Consider the following 23,187-nt stretch of genomic DNA (forward strand, 5'->3'; position numbering starts at 1 on the left):
CATGACTGATGTAGCTAATCTACTACAGTTTCTTTTTTTTTTGAGACAGAGTTTCACTCTTGTTTCCCAGGCTGGAGTACAATGGCGCGATCTTGGCTCACCACAACCTCCGCCTCCCAAGTTCAAATGATTCTCCTGCCTCAGCCTCCCAAGTAGCTGGGATTACAGGCACGCGCCACCATGCCCAGCTAATTTTTTGTATTTTAGTAGAGACGGTTTCTCCATGTTGGCCAGGCTGGTCTTGAACTCCTGACCTCAGGTGATCCACCTGCCTCGGCCTCCCAAAGTGCTGGGGTTATAGATGTGAGCCACTGTGCCTGGCCTCTACAGTTATCTTTTAACTGGGCTCAAAAGTAGCTCCATAATATTTTCTTTCTTCCTTTCTTTTATTTACTTCTTTTTTTTTTTTTTAATTAAAGATAGGGTCTCGCCCTGGTGCCTAGGCTGGAGTGCAGTGGTGTGATCATAGCTGTGTAGCCTCAAACTCCTGGGCTCAAGCTATCCTTTCTGCCTCAGCCTGAATCCCTCAATACCTCCTGCCTCAGCAAGTAGCTGGGACTACAGGCAGGCACCACCATGCCCAGCTAATTTTTAATTTTGTTTTTTGTAGAGATGGGTGTGAAAATGTGAGACAGGTCTCAGTTAATTTAGAAAGTTTATTTTGCCAAGATAGGATGCGCCCGTGACACAGCCCCAGGAAGACATGTGCCCAAGGTGGTCAGGGCACAGCTTGGTTTTATACATTTTAAGGAAACATGAGACATCAATCAATACGTGTAAGAAGTACATTGGTTCAGTCTGGAAAAGCAGGACAACTTGAAGCAAAAGCAGGAAGACTCAAAGCAGGGAGGGAGCTTCCAGGTTACAGATAGGTGATACACAAATGGTTGCATTCTTTTGAGTTTCTGATTAGCCTTTCCAAAGGAGGCAAATCAGATATGCATCTATCTCAGTGAGCAGAGGGGTGACTTTGAATAGAATGGGAGGCAGGGTGCCCTAAGCAGTTTCCAGCTTGAGTTTTCCTTAATGATTTTGGGGGCCCAAGATGTTTTCCTTTCACATGGGGTTTTACTATGTTGCCCGGGCTGGTTGTGAACTCCTAGGCTCCACCAGTCCTCCTGCCTTGGCCTCCCGAAGTGCTGGGATTACAGGCATAAGCCACCGCTCGAGGCCTTCGGAATCCTTTCTAACAGTGTTCCAGCACAAATCTAGGAATCTGTTAGAATTGCAAATGAAATGAAACCTATTTGCTATCATCAGATATAGATTATTATAATTAATATTTATAGCAACCTTGTGAAGGTTGATATTATTGCCCTTATTTTCCAGATAAAAAAATTGAGACTCTGAGACTTTAATAAATGATTCAAGATCACACAGCTGGAGCTAAAATTTAAATTCAAGTCTGACTGATTTAAAAATTCATTCTCTTTGTCCTATACTGCACTGGTATATACATGTGGTCCTTGGTAACCCCGCACCCCACCTTGGAATGAACCCTGTTTCTGTTTTGTTATGCCTCTGGTACTACTATCAAAGGTAACCACAAAATATTAGTCATGGATTATCTATAAACATCTTGATGCTTTCTTCATATTTATTCAATATATTACTTTCTGAGATGTTTCTTATTAAACAATTTCATTCTGCATTTTTTCAGATTAAAAATCTGAAAATCTGGGCCAGGTGTAGTGGCTCATGCCTGTAACCTTGGGAGCACTTTGGAAGGCTGAGGCGGAAGGATCGCTTGAAGCCAGGAGTTTGAGACCAGCCTGGCCAACATGGTGAAACCCTGTCTCTACTAAAAATACAAAAATTAGCTGGGCGCAGGCCGGGCGTGGTGGCTCAAGCCTGTAATCCCAGCACTTTGGGAGGCCGAAACGGGCGGATCACGAGGTCAGGAGATTGAGACCTTCTGGCTAACACGATGAAACCCCGTCTCTACTAAAAATACAAACAAATATTAGCCGGGCGAGGTGGCGGGCGCCTGTACTCCCAGCTACTCGGGACGCTGAGGCAGGAGAATGACGGGAACCCGGGAGGCGGAGCTTGCAGTGAGCCGAGATGGCGCCACTGCACTCCAGCCTGGGTGACAGAGCGAGACTCCGTCTCAAAAAAAAAAAAAAAAAAAAAAATTAGCTGGGCGCAGTGGCACGTGCCTGTCATCCCAGGTACTCAGGAGGCTGAGGTGGGAGAATTGCTTGAACCCGGGAGGTGGAGGTTGTAATGAGCCAACATGGTGCCACTGCACCCCAGCCTGGGTGACAGAGCGAGACTCTGTCTCAAAAAAAAACAAAAACTAAAACTGAAAATCTAAAAAAACCAAAAAATCTCTGTGCTCATTTTGCTTACCATACTTTTGATTTTTAAATTTTTTACCTGTAGTCACCGTGTTGTAGTCTCTTAAACTTATTCCTCCTATTTAACTGAAATTTTGTATCCTTTGACCAGCATCTTGCCAAGCCTCCTCCCCTCCACGCAGCTTCTGCTAACCACCTTTCTGCTCTCTATTTCTATGAGTTCAACTTTTTTAGATTCCAGAGACAAGTGAGATCATGCTCTTAACATTTTTTTTATTTTGTGTCCTATAGTGACCAGAACAGTGCATATAATATATATGTTTTTTTAAACTACATTCTAAACTACAATTTAAACATGTAAAAAAATTTTTTTATTTTTTCCTGTTTTAGGGATTATCTTAATTAAAACTTAGAAAATAATGACTTTTGGTTTAGGCCAGGGCCTTTGTTTTCTCTTTTGCTACCAGGTACTTGTTGCCTTTAGACTGACAAACCAGATCCCTGCGCTGGGGTATATACGCTATCTTCCCACATGCCATACTTGACTCTCTGTGGATAGACTCTGATATTAAGTACTTGTTTCTCTTCTATCTGAAAGTATCTACATTTCGTGGAGGATGGTGCTTCTTAACATTGTGGTTGCAGGGCTCTAGGCTTGAAGGGCTTTTTTGGTCAGCGAAGATGGGCTTCATCATGTTTTCCAAGTCACACGTTCCTTCGGTGGTGGTCTTATTGACATACCCAGCTGAGCTTATATCTAACCCGCCCTAATTTCAGAGAGTTGGCATTCAGGTATCTTCGTATAAAGTTAGTTATGCTTGAGTAACAGAGACCAAAAAAAAGAAAAAAGGAAAGAAAAAACACTTTGGGAAGCCGAGGCGGGCGGATCATGAGGTCAGGAGATCAAGACTGCCCCTGGCTAACACAGTGAAACCTCGTCTCTACTAAAAATGCAAAAAAATTAGCCGGGCGTGGTGGTGGGCGCCTGTAGTCCCAGCTGCTCCGGGGGCTGAGGCAGGAGAATGGTGTGAACCCGGGAGGCGGAGTTTGCAGTGAGCCGAGATTGCGCCACTGCACTCCATCCTGGGCGACAGAGTGAGACTCCATCTCAAAACAAAAACAAAAACAAAAAAAACATGTTTCTTAAAGCCAGATAGAAACTTAAGATCATTGTAGAAAGTCAAAACTTATCTATAAAATAGCTATAACAAGTAACATACTGCTAATAATAAGATTAGCGTTATAAAGTTTTGGAGGAACATGAGGCTAAGACGTTTTAGGATAATAGCCAGAATCAGTTAGGTTCATTGATAGATCATATACTTTCTACCAGGCGTTGTTCTTTGTGTTAAGGATCCAGAGATTTGTAGGACAAGGTTCTTAGACCTGGTGTACTGATGATTGATGAATACCTTCATAGAGCACTGTGAGAGTGGTGTGAGGAAGAGATATTTAGACCAGCTTGTATAGAATCAGGGATTAATGACTTCTGAAGAAAGTATTTTTTTTAAGTTAGCTTTATTGAGGTACAATTTACATGTCATAAAATTCACCCTTTTGAAAGTGTGCAATTCATTAAATTTGAAAAATGCATAGAGTTGAGTAACCACTACCATAATAAACAAAGCTACTATGAATATTTAAATATAGGTCTTTGTGTTTCTTTTGGGTAAGTCTCCAGGAATGGAATTGATGGGTCTAATGGTAAGTGTATGTTGAAATTAATAAGAAATTGCCAGTTTTCCAAAGTGACTATAATATCCTGCATTCCCATCAGCAATGTATAATAGTTCTATTTGTTTCACATCTTTACTAGCACTTGTGATTGTAGTCTTTGTAATTTTAACCATTCTAATGGGTTTGAGGTGGTATCTCATTGTAGTTTTAATTTGAATTTTCCTAATGACAAAATTAAATTGAGCCTTGTAAGCAAAAAAAGTCTATTTGAGATCAGTCTCTCTCTCTTTGTGTGAAGTATTTGTTCAGATCTGTTGCTCATTTTTAATTAGGTTGTTTGAATTATTGAGTTGTAAAGTTCTTTATGTATTCTGGATATAAATCAGTCCTTTATAAGATATTTTTTTTCCAATACTTTCTACCAGTTTGTGGCTTATCTTTTCATTTTTTAATGCTGGTAAAGTCCACGATGTCAATTTTTGCTATTGTGTTGCGTGCTTTTTGTGTCTTGTCTTTGCGTAACCCAAGGTCACAAATACTTTTTCCTTTGTTTTCTTTTGTAAGTTTTCTTCTAGAAGTTTTACAGTTTTCGGTTTTACATTTACATCAATAATCCATTTTGAATTTTATATGTGAAGTGCAAGGTTCATTGTTTTGCAAATGGATGAACAATTGTTCCTGTACTCTTTGTTGCAAAGGCAATTGTTTCTCCATTGAATTACCTTGTCATCTTTGTTGAAAATCAGTTGTTGAGAATCATTTGTGTGGTTCTGTTTCTGGACTCTCTGTTCTGTTTCATTGATCTGTATTTCTGTCCTAATGCCAATACCAAATTGTCTTGATTACTGTAGTTTTAAAATGTGTCTAGAATTCAGTCAATGAGTTCTCCAACTTTGTTCTGTTTTCAAAAATTTTCTGGCTATTCTAGGTCTTTGGCCTTTCCATATATACTTTAGAACAGTTTGTCAATTTCTATAAAAATCCTGTGATTTTGGTAGATGTTGAATCTAAGAAAATTTGGGTATAGATATTTTATGTATAGATATGATATGTCTCTCCATTTGTAAAAATTTTCTTTGGTTTCATGCATCAGTGTTTTGTAGTTTTCAGCATACAGATCTTGCACATATTTTGTTAGATTTGTACCTATAGATTTTTTGCTAATTTAAGTGGTATTTCTTTTTTAATATTTCTGTTTTCAAGTTTTTTACTAGTGTATGTAGAAATATATATCTCTGTACTGAGCTTGTATTCTACACCCTTGTTAAACTCAAAAATGAAATCTGGTACTTTTTTTGGTAGATTTTTTGTAGATTGCTTACATGGGTCATGTATCATCCTAACTTTTGTATTATGGAAGAAATTCTTGTGCTTAGTTTTGGTGGTTAGAACTTTGTATTAATAACAACAGCAATTGTTAGTGTTTGGATATCTTTTTACATACATACAATGACCTGGAGCTTTTTGAAGATCATGTGAGCAAGTATTGTTCTCTTTCTCAGTATTTAAGAAAACAAGCTCAGAAAGATTAAGTGATTTGCCAAAGATCACACAGTGTTTGGTGGATTTAGGCCATTCGTTGTTTCATTGCTCAGACTGTATGTATTACTCATTTCACTAATCTTAGCAGCTATCTTAAAAAGTATGCTGTTTTTCATAAGATATCAAAATATGAGGTTGTGGTTAAGTTCTAAGTTCTATAGTTTCCATATTAGGATTCTAACACAATTATTGTTAGGCCATTAACTTATAATTGATAAGTAAAGGATAGTACACATTACGCTTATTAGCATAATTTAACAGTTCTGAAATGTACACAGTAGTGTGCAATATGATATCGCCAGTTTTGTTAAGCATGTTTGTTAGGAACAAGGGGATCTTTCTGAACTTTATGGTTGCCTGATTCCTAATACATTATTAGATTTTTTAATCAATGATTTTTACCTCTAATTTCCAAAAATACTTTCACATCTTCTTATCTCATTTTGTTTTTATGACCCTTGTGCAAGATAGGGCAGGAAGTGTTTTCTGGTGTTTGGCTGATGAAGGAATTAAAGTATACACCATTAACATTGCTAAACTACTATATGTTGGGTAGAGTGCAGGGTATCAGGGCTGTAAAACAAGTCAGAGTTCATTTCTCTGAAGTGCTCCTTATGAAGCAGAGTTGGAATTAGAACTCAGGTTACTTACTTTTTAACCCCATATCTTTTCAAGTACTAGTACTATATTGTTTCTTATTTTTCAACAAACTATTTTAATGCCAGTCTTCATGAAGTTTACACTTTGAGAACTTCACCTTCATGTTAGATTTGTTTCTCCCCATACTCTCCCCATCCCTTTCTTTAAGTGTGTATTTTTATTTTCTTCTAATTTTCTTTGTGGACAATTTGGACAATTTAGAAAAGCACATAGAATAAAAAATTACACATAATTCTTCTGCCCAGCTGTAACTATTGTTAAAGTTTTGGTGAATATAATTTTAATCTTTTTTTCCCCAGGTATATATGTGTAAAAATGTTTTATGTTTATAAAATTTCAGGATCCTTCTAATCTTGAGACTGCTTCCATAATGTTTTCTGTTTTCTAAGATGAAAAACTCCTTGAGATTGATTTACAGTTTTTATTTTAAGTTTATGATTGCAGACTCATCTTTTGGTATTGTATTCAGTTCAGTAAATGATGTGGATAAACAGGGAGTATGTGATTAATTTTGCTTTCATGATAGAGGTAGGAGATATGGAAGTCAGGGAAATGTTCACAGGAATTTTCTGCTGCAGCTGGCTTTGACTGTTTTCCATCTCTAGGTAGAGAAAGGAGTGATTCTATTCTGGTAGTCCTTCTTGTCTTTCCCCCACTTGAACTTTCGCTTAAAACCTTCAGGGCAGAAGAATTTTATTTAATTGTTTTGCCACAACTCTTTCTGATGAATTAACTAAATCTATTTATATATTTCATAATTGGACACTTTATACTACTTCGAGTTATTTTTTTTAAATCTGAGTTCCTTAATTTTTTATTTTTATTATTTATTTATTTATTTATTTATTTTTGAGAAGGAGTGTCGCTCTGTCGCCCAGGCTGGAGTGCAGTGGTGCGATCTTGGCTCACTGCAACCTCCGCCTTCCAGGTTCAAACAATTCTGCCTCACTCAGCCTCCCTAGTAGCTGGAATAACACATGTGCACTGCCGCGCCCAGCTAATTTCTTTTTCCTTTTTTTTTTTTGAGACGGAGTCTTGCTCTGTCACCCAGGCTGGAGTGCAGTGGCCGGATCTCAGCTCACTGCAAGCTCCGCCTCCCGGGTTTACGCCATTCTCCTGCCTCAGCCTCCGAGTAGCTGGGACTACAGGCGCCCGCCACCTCGCCCGGCTAGCTTTTTTGTATTTTTTTAGTAGAGACGGGGTTTCACCGTGTTAGCCAGGATGGTCTCGATCTGCTGACCTCGTGATCCGCCCGTCTCGGCCTCCCAAAGTGCTGGGATTACAGGCTTGAGCCACCGCGCCCGGCCTTTCCTTTTTTTTTTGAGACAAGGTCTTGCTTGGTCGTTCAGGCTGGAGTGCAGTGGCGCGATCTTGGCTCACTGCAAGCTCCGCCTCCCAGGTTCACGCCATTCTCCTGCCTCAACCTCCCGAGTATCTGGGACTTCAGGCACCCGCCACCACGTCCGGCTAATTTTTTGTATTTTTAGTAGAGACGGGGTTTCACCGCGTTAACCAGGATGATCTCCAGCTCCTGACCTCATGGTCCGCCCACCTTGGCCTCCCAAAGTGCTGGGATTACAGGTGTGAGCCACCGCGCCTGGCCCCAAGTTTTGTATTTTTAGTAGAAACATGGTTTCGCCATATTGGCCAGACTGGTCTCATTTCTGACCTCAAGTGATCCGCCCGCCTCCGCCTTCCGAAGTGCTGGGATTACAGGCGTGAGTCACCGGAGCCTGGCCTCAGTTCCTTAATTTTTAAAGTTTTATTCCTTCCACCTTTTAAATGAAGTTTAATTTGGGATGCACTGACTGAAGCTCACCTCGTCTGAAATAGAGTGGTTTGCAGACAATAATAAAAGAGAGTGGTTTAGGGATTGGATGCTATTGCCTTTTAAAAAATTGTCTTTTTGAAAATCGAATATATTAATCTTTTATGTTTGTTCTAAGGCTTCATTTTTTTTCTTCTTTTTAAGACGAGGTTGTGCTCCCTCACCCATGCTGGAGTGCAGTGGTGTGATCATGGCTCACTGAAGCCTTGACAGCCCAGGCTCCAGCAGTCTTCCCACCTCAGCCTCCCGAGTAACTGGGACCACAGGGACCACAGGCATGCACTCACGCCTGGCTAATATTTTTTATTGTTATTGTTATTTGTAGAGAAGAGGTCTTGCTATGTTGCCCAGGCTGGTCTTGAACTCCTGAGCTTAAGTTATCTATCTGCCCATGTCTGCCTCCCAAAGTGCTGGGAATATAGACCTGAGCTATGGTGCCAGGCCTAGGCTTCATATTTTAAAAATTACTTTTAGACTTAATGAATTGTGTTTTCTTTGGGTTCAGAGAGTGTAGAATATGCATCTGAATGCCCTATTGTTCAGGAATAGCCATTCTGTAACAACCTCAGGAAATGTTTGTGAAAGATATGTGTGTGAGTGATGGTGCCTGTGATGGCATGTGATAGTTTTGCAAGGCCTTTGACTAAAGCAGGAAATGCTGAATTGATCTCCTGGTCTTTTGAATAGTGATTGGTTTTCTGCTAGTATGTTTAGATGTAGTCAGCCTGTTTCTCAGTATTGAAGTAGATCCTGTTATAACTGTCATTCTCTGGTTATATTAAAACATGATTGGAATAAAAATAACGAATACTGACGGTATTTTTCTCCTCTCTTAGATTCATGCCCGAAACCAAAATGAAATAATTTTTGGGCTGAATGACGGCTACTATGGTGCTCCATTTGAACATAAGGTGAGAGGATCCTTCTGATGTTATGAATTTTGTTCAGTGCAGGTGTGCCTTGCAGGTGTACAGGGTAGATATAATCCTGAAAAGCTCTGTGTAAATAGAATCATGCTTTAAATTTGTTGCTTAGTGTGGCTTAAGGTGAATCTTTTTAATGTGAAAACTCATTCTGTAAGGCACATAACCATCCAGTCCATCTATTCTAAATCCAGATTATATTAATTTTTCTAAAGGAAATCTGGAACTAGCTATTTTCTCTTATTCTTCATAATTCTTTGGGGGTTAAGAAAGGATGGCGAATTTTGATCAAATGCAATACAGTTTTATTAAATGTTTCAGATCTCTCATAACTTTCAATACATTTAAGAAACTATGAATCAGCTTGTTTTATAGTCAGCATTATCTCTACATCTAAAAGTTATTAGAGAAAGGAAAAGGAAGTGAATTCATATTTACCAAGTACCTACTATGTATGGTACTGTGCCAGCTGATTCTTGTCCTTTTCCCCAGTTAATACTAGCCAAAACCAATGTGGTATGTTTTGTCCTTTCCATTTGATAGTTAAGGAAAAAGGTTGTTTGAGATGAACTTCATAGGTTCATCCATCTAGCTGAGCTGAAATTTCAGGCTGCCTGCCTCTAAAGCCTGTGCTTTTTCTATTCTACTATGGTGTTCTACTTAGCAACCCTGTGCATTATTTGCTCTTAGTGATCATGTTGCTTCATAGCTCCTGGTTGTCTGAAATGCTATTGCTTAGAGTACTTCATTTTTTTCAACAACATTTTGTTGAGTGCCTGCTGTATGTCAGCCGCTGTACTGTACTCCGAGTGCTAAGAACACAGTGGTGAGCAAATGGATAATTTCCTGTTGTTGTGGAATATATGGAGGAGGCAAACACTGATACAGTAATCTAACAGATAAACATGTAAACACAAATGGTGGTAAATGCTATATAAGCATATAAGGAGGGCCTAACCTATTCTAAGGGCTCAAGAAAGGTCTTCTTGGGGACTTGACTTTTAAAGCTACGCTCCAGATGATGAATAGAAGTGAACTGTGTAAAGGGAGTAGGGGCTGAATAGAGAGAATATTTCAGGCAGTGGAGGTTAATGTGTTGGAAGACCATGAAATAGAAGGGAACATGGTGAGTTTTAGGGACTAAAGGAAGGTCAGAGCAATGAAGGGAGAGTGATATCCGATGGGGCGGGAGAGCTAGGCAGGGACCACAGCACACAGAACTTTTAAAGGGTTTTACCCTAAGAACAGGGTCTGTGTGAAAGGATTTTTAGCACAGCAGTGATATTACCAGATTTGCGTTTCAATAATTTCATTCTGATTGTAGAAGAGGCAAGAATATTTGTGGGAGATCAGTAAGGAGGATCTTACAGTGTATCAGATAAGAGATGTGATGCTTTGAAACAGGATGACAGCAGAACAGAGAGAAGATAGACTTAAGAAAGTTTTAGTAGATAAAATCATTAGGACTTGCTGATGATTTGAATTTAAGGCATAAGAAAAAGGAGGTGTCATGGATGACTTTTGGGTTTCTGGCTTAGATGAAGTAACTGGATGGAAAAAGGTGTCAGGCACCGAGAAAACTAAGAGACACTGGAGGAAAACCAGGTTTGGTGGAGGCAGATTGTGAGCTGATATTTGATCCTGTGGAGTTTGAGATGCCTTTGAGACATCCATGTGTAGATGGAAGTAGGCATTTGGATATATGAGTCTGAAATTCAGAGGAGAGGACTGGGTTAGAAATATTTATGTGGGGCCGATGACAAACAGTCATTGAAGTCGTGAGTGGGGATAAGATGGGCTAGGAACAGGCAGTACTGTAGGAAGAAAGGGGGCTAGGTGCCCGAGCCTGGAAGACCTCCAGCTTTTAAAGGCCACATAGACAAGGGGGCACCAGAAAAGATAACTGAGAAGAAGTGGTCCAAGGTAAAGAGAGCAAAGTTTTGTGTAGAATCTCAAAGTCCAAAGAAAGAAAGGGTTTTGTTGTTGTTGTTTGTCTTTTTGCTTGTTTTTTAAGAGGAGAGAGTGATCAAATAGGAGGACCAAAAATTGCCCACTGGATTTACCAAAATGGAAGTTATTCAGGTGACTTCTTCAAAATTCATTTCAAACTCTGATAGACAATTTTCTTTATTTCAAAGCTCTCCTCTTCTAAGCATCAACATGCTATGTATACCTTTGACATAGGATATACCACTTTGCAACTAGGCTTGTCTTTCTTCTTTTCTAGTCTGTAAGGTTTTGAAGGACAGATTTCTATACATAATACTGAATTCCCAGCATCTCCCACAGTTCTTGGGGTATGCAGTTTGCTTAGTAAAAGTGTTTGTGATTTAATGAAAGAATTATGGGACTGCTACTGCTGCTGTTCATAATATCTCATGTATAGGGTTAGCTGTTCTGATACTGTTGCAGCATTAAGTTCCTCCTGCAACTGGTATAACTCACCTTTTAGGACAATATCTGGCACATATAATAATAATATTAATAGCTAAAATGTATTGAGCATCACTGTATGTCAAACACTGTAAGAGCTTCACATTTATTATTGTGTTTAGTCCCCCAAGAACCTTATAGCCAAATCCTCAGAGCTGTTGAGGATTTGAGTAAGCCAATAAGTAACACCCCTTTCTTCTTCTCCTGAGTTTGGAGCAAGTTCAGAAGTAGGTGATAGTCTGTAATCCCAGTGGATTTTGGGAGGCTGAGCTGGGAGGATCACTTGAGCTCAGGAGTTCAAGACCAGTCTGGGCAACATAGCGAGACCTCATCTGTACTAAAATTCGAACAAAAAATTAGTCAGGTGTGGTGACGTGTCTGTAGTCCTAGCAACTTGAGGGGCTGAGGCGGGAGGATTGCTTGAGACCAGGATGTTGATGATGCAGTGAGCCCTGATGGTGCCACCGCACTCCAGCCTGGGCAACAGATGAGACCCTGTCTCGGCGGCGGTGGGGGCGGGAAGGATAGGTGATAGATAAATGGAGATCAGAACATTGGCTTTATTATTAATAAAACTGATGGACAAGTGTGGTTTAAATTCTGTGACTGACAGTTTTGCTGTGACTAAAAGTGCTTGTCGATTCCTTCTATATACTTCTTCCTGGACTGAACCTCCCCCACAAAATAACAAAACAAATGAAACCAAAGTCTTCCTCTTACAGGAACAAAGCCTGAGCCTCCAAGCCAGAAGCGCAGTTTGTATGCATGGTTAGATAGGTTGTTTCTGACTGCAGATAACCTGAAGCCAGTCACACATAGGTCCATCTCTGAAGCCCAGCTGTCAGATCAATCATCTGCTGATCCTGGAGAGGAGTGAGTGGAGGACAAAGAGAAGCTGCAATTGCTCTTTTCATGACCTTTTCTCCTGAGAAATGGAGTGGGGCATTTGTCTCCTGTGTAGGAACATGGGAATGCAGAGTAAGTGTTTCCCTGTAACAGGAATAGTAGCTAGTATTTAGTGAGCACTTCTGTGCTTGCACTATTCTAAACGCTTTACACATTTTACCTTATTTAAACCTCACACTTGGCCTTTCATAGAAGAGGATGCTGGTACAGAGAACTTAAGTAATCGTCCCCAAATTACACAGCTCCCTAAGTAGCAGAGCTGCGATTCAAAAGCAGATAGTCAGTGCATGCTTATTGAATATATGATCGTAATAAGTGGTGTACTTTCCCCTATTGTCCTTCAGTTAGTGAGCTTTGTTAATGGGTAAGTTCAGCAGATCTTGGCTCCCTTTACCAGCTTTCAAGTGAACACCTGACGTGTAGACTGAACCGTAAAAAACCTTTTTTGCCTTTTTTAACAAAGCTGCAAGCAGAGTTTCCAGTCAAGATGACATTGTAAGTGTACACTTTGAGACCTTCCTCAGCACCAAACAAAAAGCAAGGATTGATGAAATCAGAGAAATGTAAAAGAAATATTCCTGGCCGGGTGTGGTGACTCACACCTGTAATCTCAGCACTTTGGGAGGCCGAGACAGGTGGATCACAAGCTCAGGCATTCACGACCATCCTGGCCAACATGGCAAAACCCCATCTCTACTGAAAACACAAAAATTAGCCAGGCATGGTGGCGGGCGCCTGTAATCCCAGCTACTCTGAGGCTGCAGCAGGAGAATTGCTTGAACCCAGGAGGTGGAAGTTGCAGTGAGCCGAGATCATGCCACTGCACTCCAGCCTGGGTGACAGAGGAAGACTCCATCTCAAAAAAAAAAAAGAAAAAAGAAAAAAAAAGAAGAAATATTTCTTCCTAAAACAAACAAGAAACCAAGGCAATAAACATCTCCTGAACAGAAACGTAATAGAAACACAAAGAAGTGGGAAGAAGCAGACGACTCGGGCCTTCTGGCCGTGCTGCCCAGAAGTAGACAGAAAGATGGGCTTCTCAGGGCAAAAATGAGCACAAAAAGCTGAGTGGGGCTCTCCCTATTACAAAAGGGGCCGAGAAAAGACAGCTTAGAGAAACTGCAGAACTTTAAGAATAATCCTAAAAGGGGAAATTTGAAAAGCTACCAGCGAGAAAGGAAATACTATTACTTACGAATTAGGCTGATGGCAGACTTCTCATCAACAACAGTAGGTGCCAGAAGAAATATGTCTTCAATGCGCTATTAATTATTAATTCTGTTTCTAGTAAACTTTTAGTCAAGAGTGAGCGTAATTTGAGACCAGCTAGGGCAACATAATGAAATACTATCTCTATAAAATAAAAAAAAAAAAAAATTAGCCAGGCATGCATGGTACATGCCTATAGTCTAAGCTGTTTGGGAGGCTGAGGTGGAAGGATTGTTTGAGCCAGGAATTCAAGGCTGCAGTGAGCTGTGATCGCACCACTGCGCTCTAGCCTATGTGACAGAAAAAAAAAAAAAAAAGTGAGGGTGAGAGAGAAAGCATTTTATTGACTGATTGAGACAGAGTCTCACTCTGTTGCCCAGTCCCACCTCAGAGTAGCAGGGATTATAGGTGTGAACCGCTGCACCTGGCAGGGATAGTTTTAAATGAATAAAGATTGAGAGTTTACTTCCCACAGACCCTTTACCCATGCTGAATGATGCAAATAGAAAATGATACCAAATGGAGCATATAGTATGTAAGAAAACAGCAAGGGGTATACAAATGGTTAAAACATTAGTGAATTTAATTTCTGACTATAAGCTAACAAACAAAAATAAATATCTGATAAGCGTATGTGCTTTAAGGTGAAACAAACCTGGCCATTGTTATTCAAAATGTGTAGTCTTCAAAATGTGTAGTCTGGACCAGTGCTCGTCTAGGAACTGTCTGTCACAATCTGTGGTGAGCAACGTGGAAAAAGTAAGGGTAAAACTTTCAGAACTTCTATAGCAATATGATGTTATTGTGACTCTTCATTGTGTTTTACGAAAGTATCAGTTCACAATGGAATGAACAACAACAACAAATCCAGCCAACTGGTCCTACCCCACAGAGAGTGAAAAGCATTGCCCTAGACAACAATAATGAGAGTAGGTGTTCAAAGGGTTAAGACTCACCGATGTCACTGATTTGTTTGGGAGGAGGATAAACATAGTAACCAGCTTTAGAATTTGCTAGAAAAAACTGTGGTCAAGTGTACATGTTAAAAATTTAAGGATACCTAGTAAAGGCTAAAATCAGAGGGCTGGGTGTGGTGGCTCACCCCTGTAATCCCAGCACTTTGGTCTCGAACTCCTGATCCCAAGTGATCCGTCTGCCTTAGCCTCCCAAAGTGTGGGGATTACAGCTGTGAGGCACCGTGCCCAGACCCTATAATCCTAGCACTTTGGGAAGCTGAGGTGGGAGGATTGTTTGAAGCCAGGAGTTTGAGACCAACCTGGGCAACAAAGAGAGACTCGCGTATCTACCAAAAAAAAAAAAAAAAAAAGATGGAAAGCAGAGATTATAGATTTCTAATTAGCAGAGGAAAAAAGAGAATAGAAAGGATAGAAAGCTTTGTCAACTTGGTAGGAAACAAAAAAGGAAACAAAAGGTAAAAAGAAACATGTAGTGTGGGGGTAACATTAAGTCCAAATATATGTGTAGTCACAATAATTATAAATGGATGTCATATAGGTTTGAAGTATTTTGTTTAAAACTTTAAAAATGCTAAAGCAACAAGGCTTTGAGAACAGGATTAAATTTTAAGAATGAGTATTTTATACAGAAGAGGAAAAGTTATTCTTAGGAAGCAATGACAGAGCGCATTTTAAAGCAGCTTTCAGTAATGCCTAAAATTTTTGTTGGACCAGTTCTTTGGCATTCTTCTTTTTTACATTAGCTGTGGCCAGAAACAGTTTTATTATTATTGCTACTGATTATGTTGATGCGAATACTCCCTCTGTCTACATTCTTTTCATATGTCCTCAGCCACTATGGATCTAAAAGCTGAAATTACTTATCTGTTCATAACTTTTCCCTCTTTATTTATCCGCTTCTCCCAAAGGCTTTACATCTTTCTGTTGAGTGTTTAGGAACCAAAATCTCTTAACTATAGAATACAGTGGCTAAGTAGTTCATTTTCACTTCCAGAAGTGTGTTGGACACTACTTAATATACTGAAAAATTGTTCACTAAACACTGGATTTTAATCCTTTGTTCAGTTACCTCTTCTGGCATTATTAGGGAGTGATACATTCTTGTTACTTGTGTATAGCAAAATGGTCTTTATTTGGCATACAAATGGGGCAGTCTTTTTTTTTTTTTTTTTTAAGGAAAAAAAAAATAGAGATGTGTTGCCCAGGATGGTCTGGAACTGCTGGGCTCAAATGATCCTCCTACCTTGGCCTCCCAAAGTGTTGGGATTACAGGTGTGAGCCACCACACCTGGCCAGATGCAATCTTAAGTATTTAATAGCAATTCAGACAAAAGATAAGTTGAATAAGTGATGATACAGATTTTTATCTTAGTTGTAAAAGTGATTCATGATTTTTTTTTCCTGGTAAAAATTATCAAACACCTACTATGAGCCTATTAATAAACTAGGTACTGTGGGATACAAAAGTATAAGACGTGGATTCATAAATTTATTTTCTTTGTTGAGGAGATAAGACAGCATATATTTCAGAAGACATCCAGTTTACAAATGAGTTTAGTTTGAACAATTGTTTTTGGTGTCATTTGTTTGCATCTTGCGAATAATGTAGGTGAGTTATAGCAGAACCTTAAATAATTTGAAGAGCACTTCAGGAAGAGGTTTTAATGTTTGGTGACTATTGGGAAGCAAAGAGGAGCTTTGTTATACCTTGAAGTTGTGGATGGAGGTTGGTGAATAAGGCTGGGTGGCCTGTAGAGATTTCTACATGGGTTTTCTAGGTGGGTTTAACTGCTATGATGGTGATTAGGGGAGGATGAGAAAGAAAAGGTTGTTGGGCTATTAAGCTGGAAATCTTTCAGACCCCCATTCAGGATTTTGTCTTTAATGTATACAGGTAAGATTATCTTTGCCTGAATTTCCTTTTGGTGACCACTCTTCTTTTATGGGACTGCTGACAGCTACTTTTTATGAATGCACAGTCCTAGTCATTAGGAATATGGCTATTGGAGTCAGATTGATATAAGTTTAATTATAGGCACTCTTGGCAACTACTACTCCAGTAAATGGAAACTTCTACTGACTAGGCTCTAAATCCTATGATAAGAGGAATTATCTCTAATTCCTCTATGTAAGAGGAAACATCTCTAATACTTACCATTGTATTAACACTATATCTCTAGCACAGTGCCTGGTATGTAGTAGGCTCTCAATAAAATTTTGTTAGTGAATGAAGGTGAATGCTTGTGTGTTTAGGGCTATCAGGCTATCATAGCAATACTTGAGAATAAAAATCTTGAGTAGATGATATTTGTTCCACCCTGGGTTACCCTCCAGCCTCAACTTTTGGTATTTATTTTTATGTAACTCATAATGGCACAATTACTCCAACTGTTGTGCTAGTGATAAGGCGCAAAAGCATTAGACCAGTTGTTATAACACTGGAGTGAAATTACTTATAGACAAATCTCTGAAGATTAAAGAGCTATGAAGATAAGTATATCGATATATAGAGATATAAGTAAGAATTTCATTTTCTGATTAGAAGCTATAGCAGTAATATCTTTACAGTCCAGTAGATGGCAATACTTTCTCATTTTAATGGAAAAAATTAGCATAGACATAGAATCCAAGTCAAAAGGAGCAAATCTTTGTGAATGAAAGCAACTCAGGATATTGAAATAGCAATCTGGTGATGAATTTCACAAAAATAACCATATAACTTGATTGTCTCAAGTACATAGGCTGAGATTGAAGATTTAGGTATAAGTTGTTTCAGGATCTGTTTTGAAAGCCTGCACAAATGAAAACTCATTTTATATTTTTCAATTTGTTCTGGCACTGTGCTCCTTGAGCAAATCAATTAACTTCTCTTAGTTTTAGGTTCCTTATCTCAAAAGTAAGAAAATCCTAATTAGCTGGATAACACTGCTGGGAATATTAGTTATCTAGCCCAACACTCTTATTTCGTAGATGGAAAAACTGACGTTCAGGGGGCTTATGATTTATTGAACTTGACATGGCAGGTTAGCTCCATACTACAAATGATAACTTAGACATAGCTATAATTTATTTTATTTATTATTACTTTTGAGATGGAATCTCATTCTATCACCCAGGCTGGAGTGCAGTGGCATGATCTTGGCTCCCTGCAACCTCTGCCTCCCAGGTTCAATCGATTATCCTGCTTCAGCCTCCTGAGTAGATGGGATTATAGGCAATCGCCACCACACCCAGCTAATTTTTGTATTTTTAGTAGAGATGGGGTTTCACCATGTTGGCCAGGCTGGTCTCGAACTCCTGACCTCAAGTGATCTACCCACCTCGGCCTCCCAGAGTGCTGGGATTACAGGCATGAGCCACCAGCTGCTATAATTTATTCATCTCTATATATCTCTATACTTACCTTCATAGCTCTTTAATCTTTAGAGATTTTTCTATAAGTAATTTCACTCCAGGCTTATAACAACCTTAGAGGAAGGTAGGGCCAATTTATCATGATTTGCTTAAAAGAAATTGAGTCACAGAGGGGCAAAGTGACTTCCTTTCACCCCTTGACTTAGTCATTTCTATACAATGAATTGCCCCTTTCTCTTTGCTCCTGAAGCCCTTTTGACATACCTCTGTTAGTAGCTGTTGAGTTTATTATAATTTTTTGAATTGTATATCTGTCTCTCTTTCTAGAAGGTATAAACCGTATCTTAACTTTGTATCTGTAATACCAGGCTCAGTAGCAGGCATCTAATAGGTATATAGTAAGTACTTACGGAATAAAAATGAATGGCCAAGATACTAGGATGGAGTTGTGGCAGAACCTGGATCAGAACACATCTCTCCCTCTTTATAAAAGGCATGCACTTTCTTCATTATGCTATATCACCTGTGAAGAGGTGATGTGATAGAAGATTTTCATCATTTAATTCTTGTTTGAGGTTTCTTCCATCATTTAATTTCACTCTGATTATATACTGTTAGCGATATCTCCTTTAACTTATAACATCTTAGGTGGACAAGTAGTAGTATTTTCATTTCAGGATAAAGACGCTGAAACCCAGAGAAGTTAAGAGATTTCCATGTAGTTAACTTTGTAGAACTGAGAAATTAAATAGATGGTTATTTCCTCTTGCTAGTCATACTAATGGATACTAACTTGTTTCCAAAGCACGTCCCACACAGTATGCAAGCAGAACATCATTCAGAAGTAGGATTAAGTGTCCCAAGTAAAGCCAATATTTTAATAACAGGGACCTGGATATGGTATATTTCTATCCAGGTCTTTTAGTACATTATCAAGCAAAAGTTGGAAAACCATTTAAAAAGTCCATTCCTATGCATATTCTGTTTAGTTTTCCTTTCTCCTGCCTTACAAAATAGAAGAAACAAAGACTGGGAAAATCCTCAGGGGCTGTTGATAATAGCCCTTGCTTTATTATAAAACATCTAGAGATCTGAGCCCAGATTTAATCCAGGGTAAAATTTTATTTCTGAACTATTTGAGCTGGTGTGATTGTGTACTAACAGTATTATACTAGGTAGGTATAGAGTTTTTATTTTTTATTTTTTAAATATTTTTCCCATTTCTCTTCTCAGGAATACAGAGCTTTCAAAAAACTACCATTGCCAGTTTTCATTTACTGAGTGCCTGCTATGAGACACTGTATCAGATAGGTTACATATTTTTATTTAATCTGTATATAACAGACCCATGAGGTAGTTCTCCTCCTTTTATGAGTGAAGTACCTTAGAAGAAAGCATTAAACTACTGACCCAAGCAAGATGGCATAGGTGGTGAAGAGCAGATCCATGATTCGAGCCCAGGTCTGATTCATTTGAAGGCTTGTTTTCTTAACCACTATGCTGCATGGCATCTCCACATTTCTTCCCACTTCATGTAGTGTGACAGCATACAAAGTCTCCGCCTTCACATTAACCAACACAAAGCATAACTAGTTGTGCATTGTGGGAATCAAATGAGAGAATACACGTGTAAACACTTTGAACAGTATGCCAGTGCTTTATTCTGCAGACTTTGGGCATTTATTATTGTAGAATGGGCATGCAATGCCCCTCAGACCATCAACCCACTGAAGTCCACAAAAGTTCCACACATTAGTCACTGTATTTGGCTTCCCTCTAAGTCTTTTTTCCCTCTTTTCTCTTGGATCGAATTAGCTTTTGACAGATGTTTGGAAAATCATCTTATCCTGTAATTCATATTTATAAACCCTGCTGCTGCAGTGTGGTCCCCATTCTCTCTCTTCATTGAAGCCAGAGAATAATCTGGGACAATGCCACGTTTCCTGTTATGAATTTGAAAGATCTTGTCTTCTTAGCACAATTTTTGAGCTTTTGAGAACGTTTAATACTCTAAAATTCAAGGCCATGTATGGTTCTTCATATAGACGTTTTAGATTCTTGAGACGTAAACAGAAACAGAGCTCGACTTGTTCTCACCAGGGGATTCAGAGAGTTTAAAATTTTGTTTAGTTTAATATTTTGAAAACTTGTTTTCACTATTCTTGTTTAGATTTGTGTAGAGGACATTTTTGAGCCCCCTCACCCCATCCTGTAAGTCAGTTTCTGTTTCAACTGTTGTACAAAGCTGAGAATCTTCTCTCACTCTCTTTTTTTCTCTCTCCATGAATGCTCATTAACATACTGTCACTGTTGCCTTCTCTTCCTTCTCTCTGCTTTCACGGTTATAGTAATTTGGGCATACATCCTTTCTTCCTATTAAGGCGTATGCTCCTTAGGGCTGAGGTTATGCCTTACTCAGTCTTAAAGTCTCAGATTTTGCTTACTGAATATTTTTCCATGAGTGAATGAAGTCTACTAGGATCACGTTGTTCCCATCTCTGTTTTAAGGTAGACTTTTTGCTTAAGGGACGGCTACTTTAGCAGGGTTACTTTCAGTCCTCATGTCGTAGAGGAGCATTGAAGGCACTTAGTCCACTTCATACTTGGAGTGTGTGCCTGTGATTGTGATTATTTTCTGAGTATATTTGAAGTATGAACAAAACATCTTCATCTCTGTTGATCTAAATTTAAAATCATTAATTTTAGTTTCAGGATCTGTACATCTTTGCTTAATGATACTATTCTTATTTCTCAGTGCTTCTCACTGTTTTAAAGGAGAGGAAAAACATTCTCTGTTGTCTCAAACATTGGGCCAAATCTGAGGGGATGTATTCATTCAGCTCAGGTTAATTGTCTAAGAAGAGGTCTCACCTTTCTTCCTTAACTACTCAGCATCTGGGTTTCATCAGATCTCAGAGCCAGGGGTGTCTAAGGCTTGATGATGCTTAACAGAGATACGTGCACAATTTTATTTGGCTTAAACTTGGCTGACACCTAAAAGTGTTATTAATGTCCAAATGAACATATACACCTAGGAACACGGGCTATCTATTGATTCATTAGGTAGCTGTAGTCATACAAACAAATACTGTATTTTAAAAAAGTATACTCATTGCATCTGAAAATGTGCTCAAGTAGTAGGATGAGCCATTGTTTTTTTTTCCTTGCCCATCAAGATTTCTTATTTTACCTAGGTCAAGTAGAAGAAGACTATTTTCAAAGCTCACTTATGGTTTTATGCATAAATATAGAACACTGGCAAGTCCTACTGGGAAGAGCTTTCCTCCCAGATATACACCTCCAGTTTAGATTTTCATGTTTCTGGACATGTGTCAAATTTGCCTGGATGTGTCGGGTATACATACACTCTCCATAGCCCAAACTGAGCTCAGTTCCCTTCCCCTCTCACAATACTTCCTCCTGCTGTGTTTCTTAGTGAAGTGAATGGTTCCACAGTCCACCTACTTTCTCAAGTCAGCACATAGAGTTGTCCTCAGTCCCTTCTTCTGTGTTTCAATCACTACTGATGGTGGCTGCTAATTTTTTCCTGGTTCTTGACATTATAGTCAGATTTATTTTTCTAAAATGCTCATCATGTTCTTCCTTTATTCAAATCTTGTCAGCAGTGTTTGCCCTCAATAATTAATGAATTACGAGGTCTTGCTATTCCTTATTTCTAAACACTCCATCCTTAACACTTTCTTAGGCTAAGATTTGTTCACGTCAGTTTTAGATTTTAGCTAAGGCCCCAATTCCATAGGAAGGTTTTTCTGTGATGTACCTCTTAAGTCCAGTGTGGACAGACCCCTTTATATGCTTCCGTAGCACCTGGTATTACATTTCCCTCGTCACTGACCCTTATCCTATTATATTCTGATTGCCTATTTGCTTACCTCTCTTACCTGCTACCCTGTAAACTGTGCGAGGGCAGGGACAGTGTGTGTTTTCACCTGTTGATCCCTAGTACTTAGCACTGTGTCTGGCATGTAATAATAATCCAGTACATTCTTGTCAAATGAGTGAATGAAGCTTCTGTAGCAGCAAATCATTAGAAATTCTGTTGGAATACGCCACTTGGTCGTTATTAGTATAGCTCAGCAGCCCCCAACCTTTTTGCACCAGGGATCGGTATTGTGGAAGACAAGTTTTTCCACGGATGGGAGTGGGGACGGTTTCAGGATGGAAACTGTTCCACCTCCGATCATCAGGCATTAGTTAGATTTTCATAAGAAATGCACAACCTAGATCTATTACATGTGTAATTTACATTATGGTTTGAGGTGCCATGAGAATCTAATGCCCTCGCTGATCTGATAGGAGGTAGAGCTTAGGTGGTGATGCTTGTGCTGGGGGTTGGGAACCCCTGGTATAGCTTGTTACCCAGAATTGTAGTTCTCTTAGTGGTTTCTGACATTTCTGCATAGATACTTGCCAAATTATTATACTTTAAATGGAGCTCTTCATTTTTTCTCTCCAAGGTTGCTTTCTCTTCCAGTTTTCCATGTCTTTATTAACTATTTTTTTGGTTATCCTGGCCTCAAATTTTATAGTTAGGTGTTGATTTTTTTTTTAATCCATTCTATTCAGTCAGCCACTAGACCCTTCTGAGTTCTCATTTGAAATGGTTCTGGTATCTGTGGCTACTTTTCCATCTCCATTGCCATAATCCAAGCTTAGATCAACATTCCCAAAGGGCTGGGTCACTGCAGTAGTTTCCTGGCGGGCCTATGGACTCTAGTCTCTTTGTATCCACTCTGTCTTACTGCTGCCTGATTAATCTTGCTAAAGGACGCTTTTGTTTTTTATTCCTTTGCTTAAAGATTGCAGGGAGTAAATTCTTATTGTCTGCTAGATGTGTCCAACTCTCTGGTCTGATTGCTTTCTCTCCATCAGCCCAAATTCAGTCAGTTGTATAGTACTTTGGGTTCTATCTCTGCTTTTATCTCTCTTCTTCCTTCTCTTCCTCCTCCCCACCTTCCTTCTCTCCCCCATCTTCCTTCCTCCTCCTCCCCACCTTCTTCCTCCTCTTTTTCCGTTTCTGTTGGTTTTTATTACCATTGCCATTGGTGGATTTGGAACCCTCTTTATGTTTTGTATGTATGGATTTTTATAGTAGCCTCCTATCGGATAGTTGGACAGTCTTCTTTCTCCAATTTATCAGGTTTGTCAATATCAGAGTAACTTTAGAAACTTTCCATGAGTTCTTACTGCCCATAGGTTGTCTTTACATTTTAGCATGGTATTCAAGGCTTGCTGTGTTCTGGCCCTCCTTACTTATTCAGCTCTTTCTCCCACTACTTCCCTCTCCAGGGATCCAGATAATTTCCACGTCACTGAAGCTAAACGAATTGGACTACTATTTAATTTTCTCTGAATGC

At 39.2% G+C, this 23,187-nt stretch overlaps 1 protein-coding gene across 3 annotated transcripts in view; it reads left to right on the top strand.

Moving 5' to 3' along the window:
• UVRAG (UV radiation resistance associated) overlaps positions 1-23,187 on the top strand; it is a 340,923-nt gene that overhangs the window by 66,038 nt on the left and 251,698 nt on the right. For 2 of the 3 annotated variants that reach the window (XM_033206742.1, XM_033206745.1), the window contains exon 5: positions 8,844-8,918. The exons of the other annotated variant lie outside the window; for it this stretch is intronic. In XM_033206742.1, the coding sequence (XP_033062633.1) occupies positions 8,844-8,918 (75 nt within the window). The remainder of the gene's footprint in view (positions 1-8,843; positions 8,919-23,187) is intronic. 3 annotated transcript variants of the gene reach the window in all.

Source organism: Trachypithecus francoisi, unplaced genomic scaffold (assembly GCF_009764315.1).
Source record: "Trachypithecus francoisi isolate TF-2019V2 unplaced genomic scaffold, Tfra_2.0 Lachesis_group8, whole genome shotgun sequence".
Taxonomy (NCBI): domain Eukaryota; kingdom Metazoa; phylum Chordata; class Mammalia; order Primates; family Cercopithecidae; genus Trachypithecus; species Trachypithecus francoisi.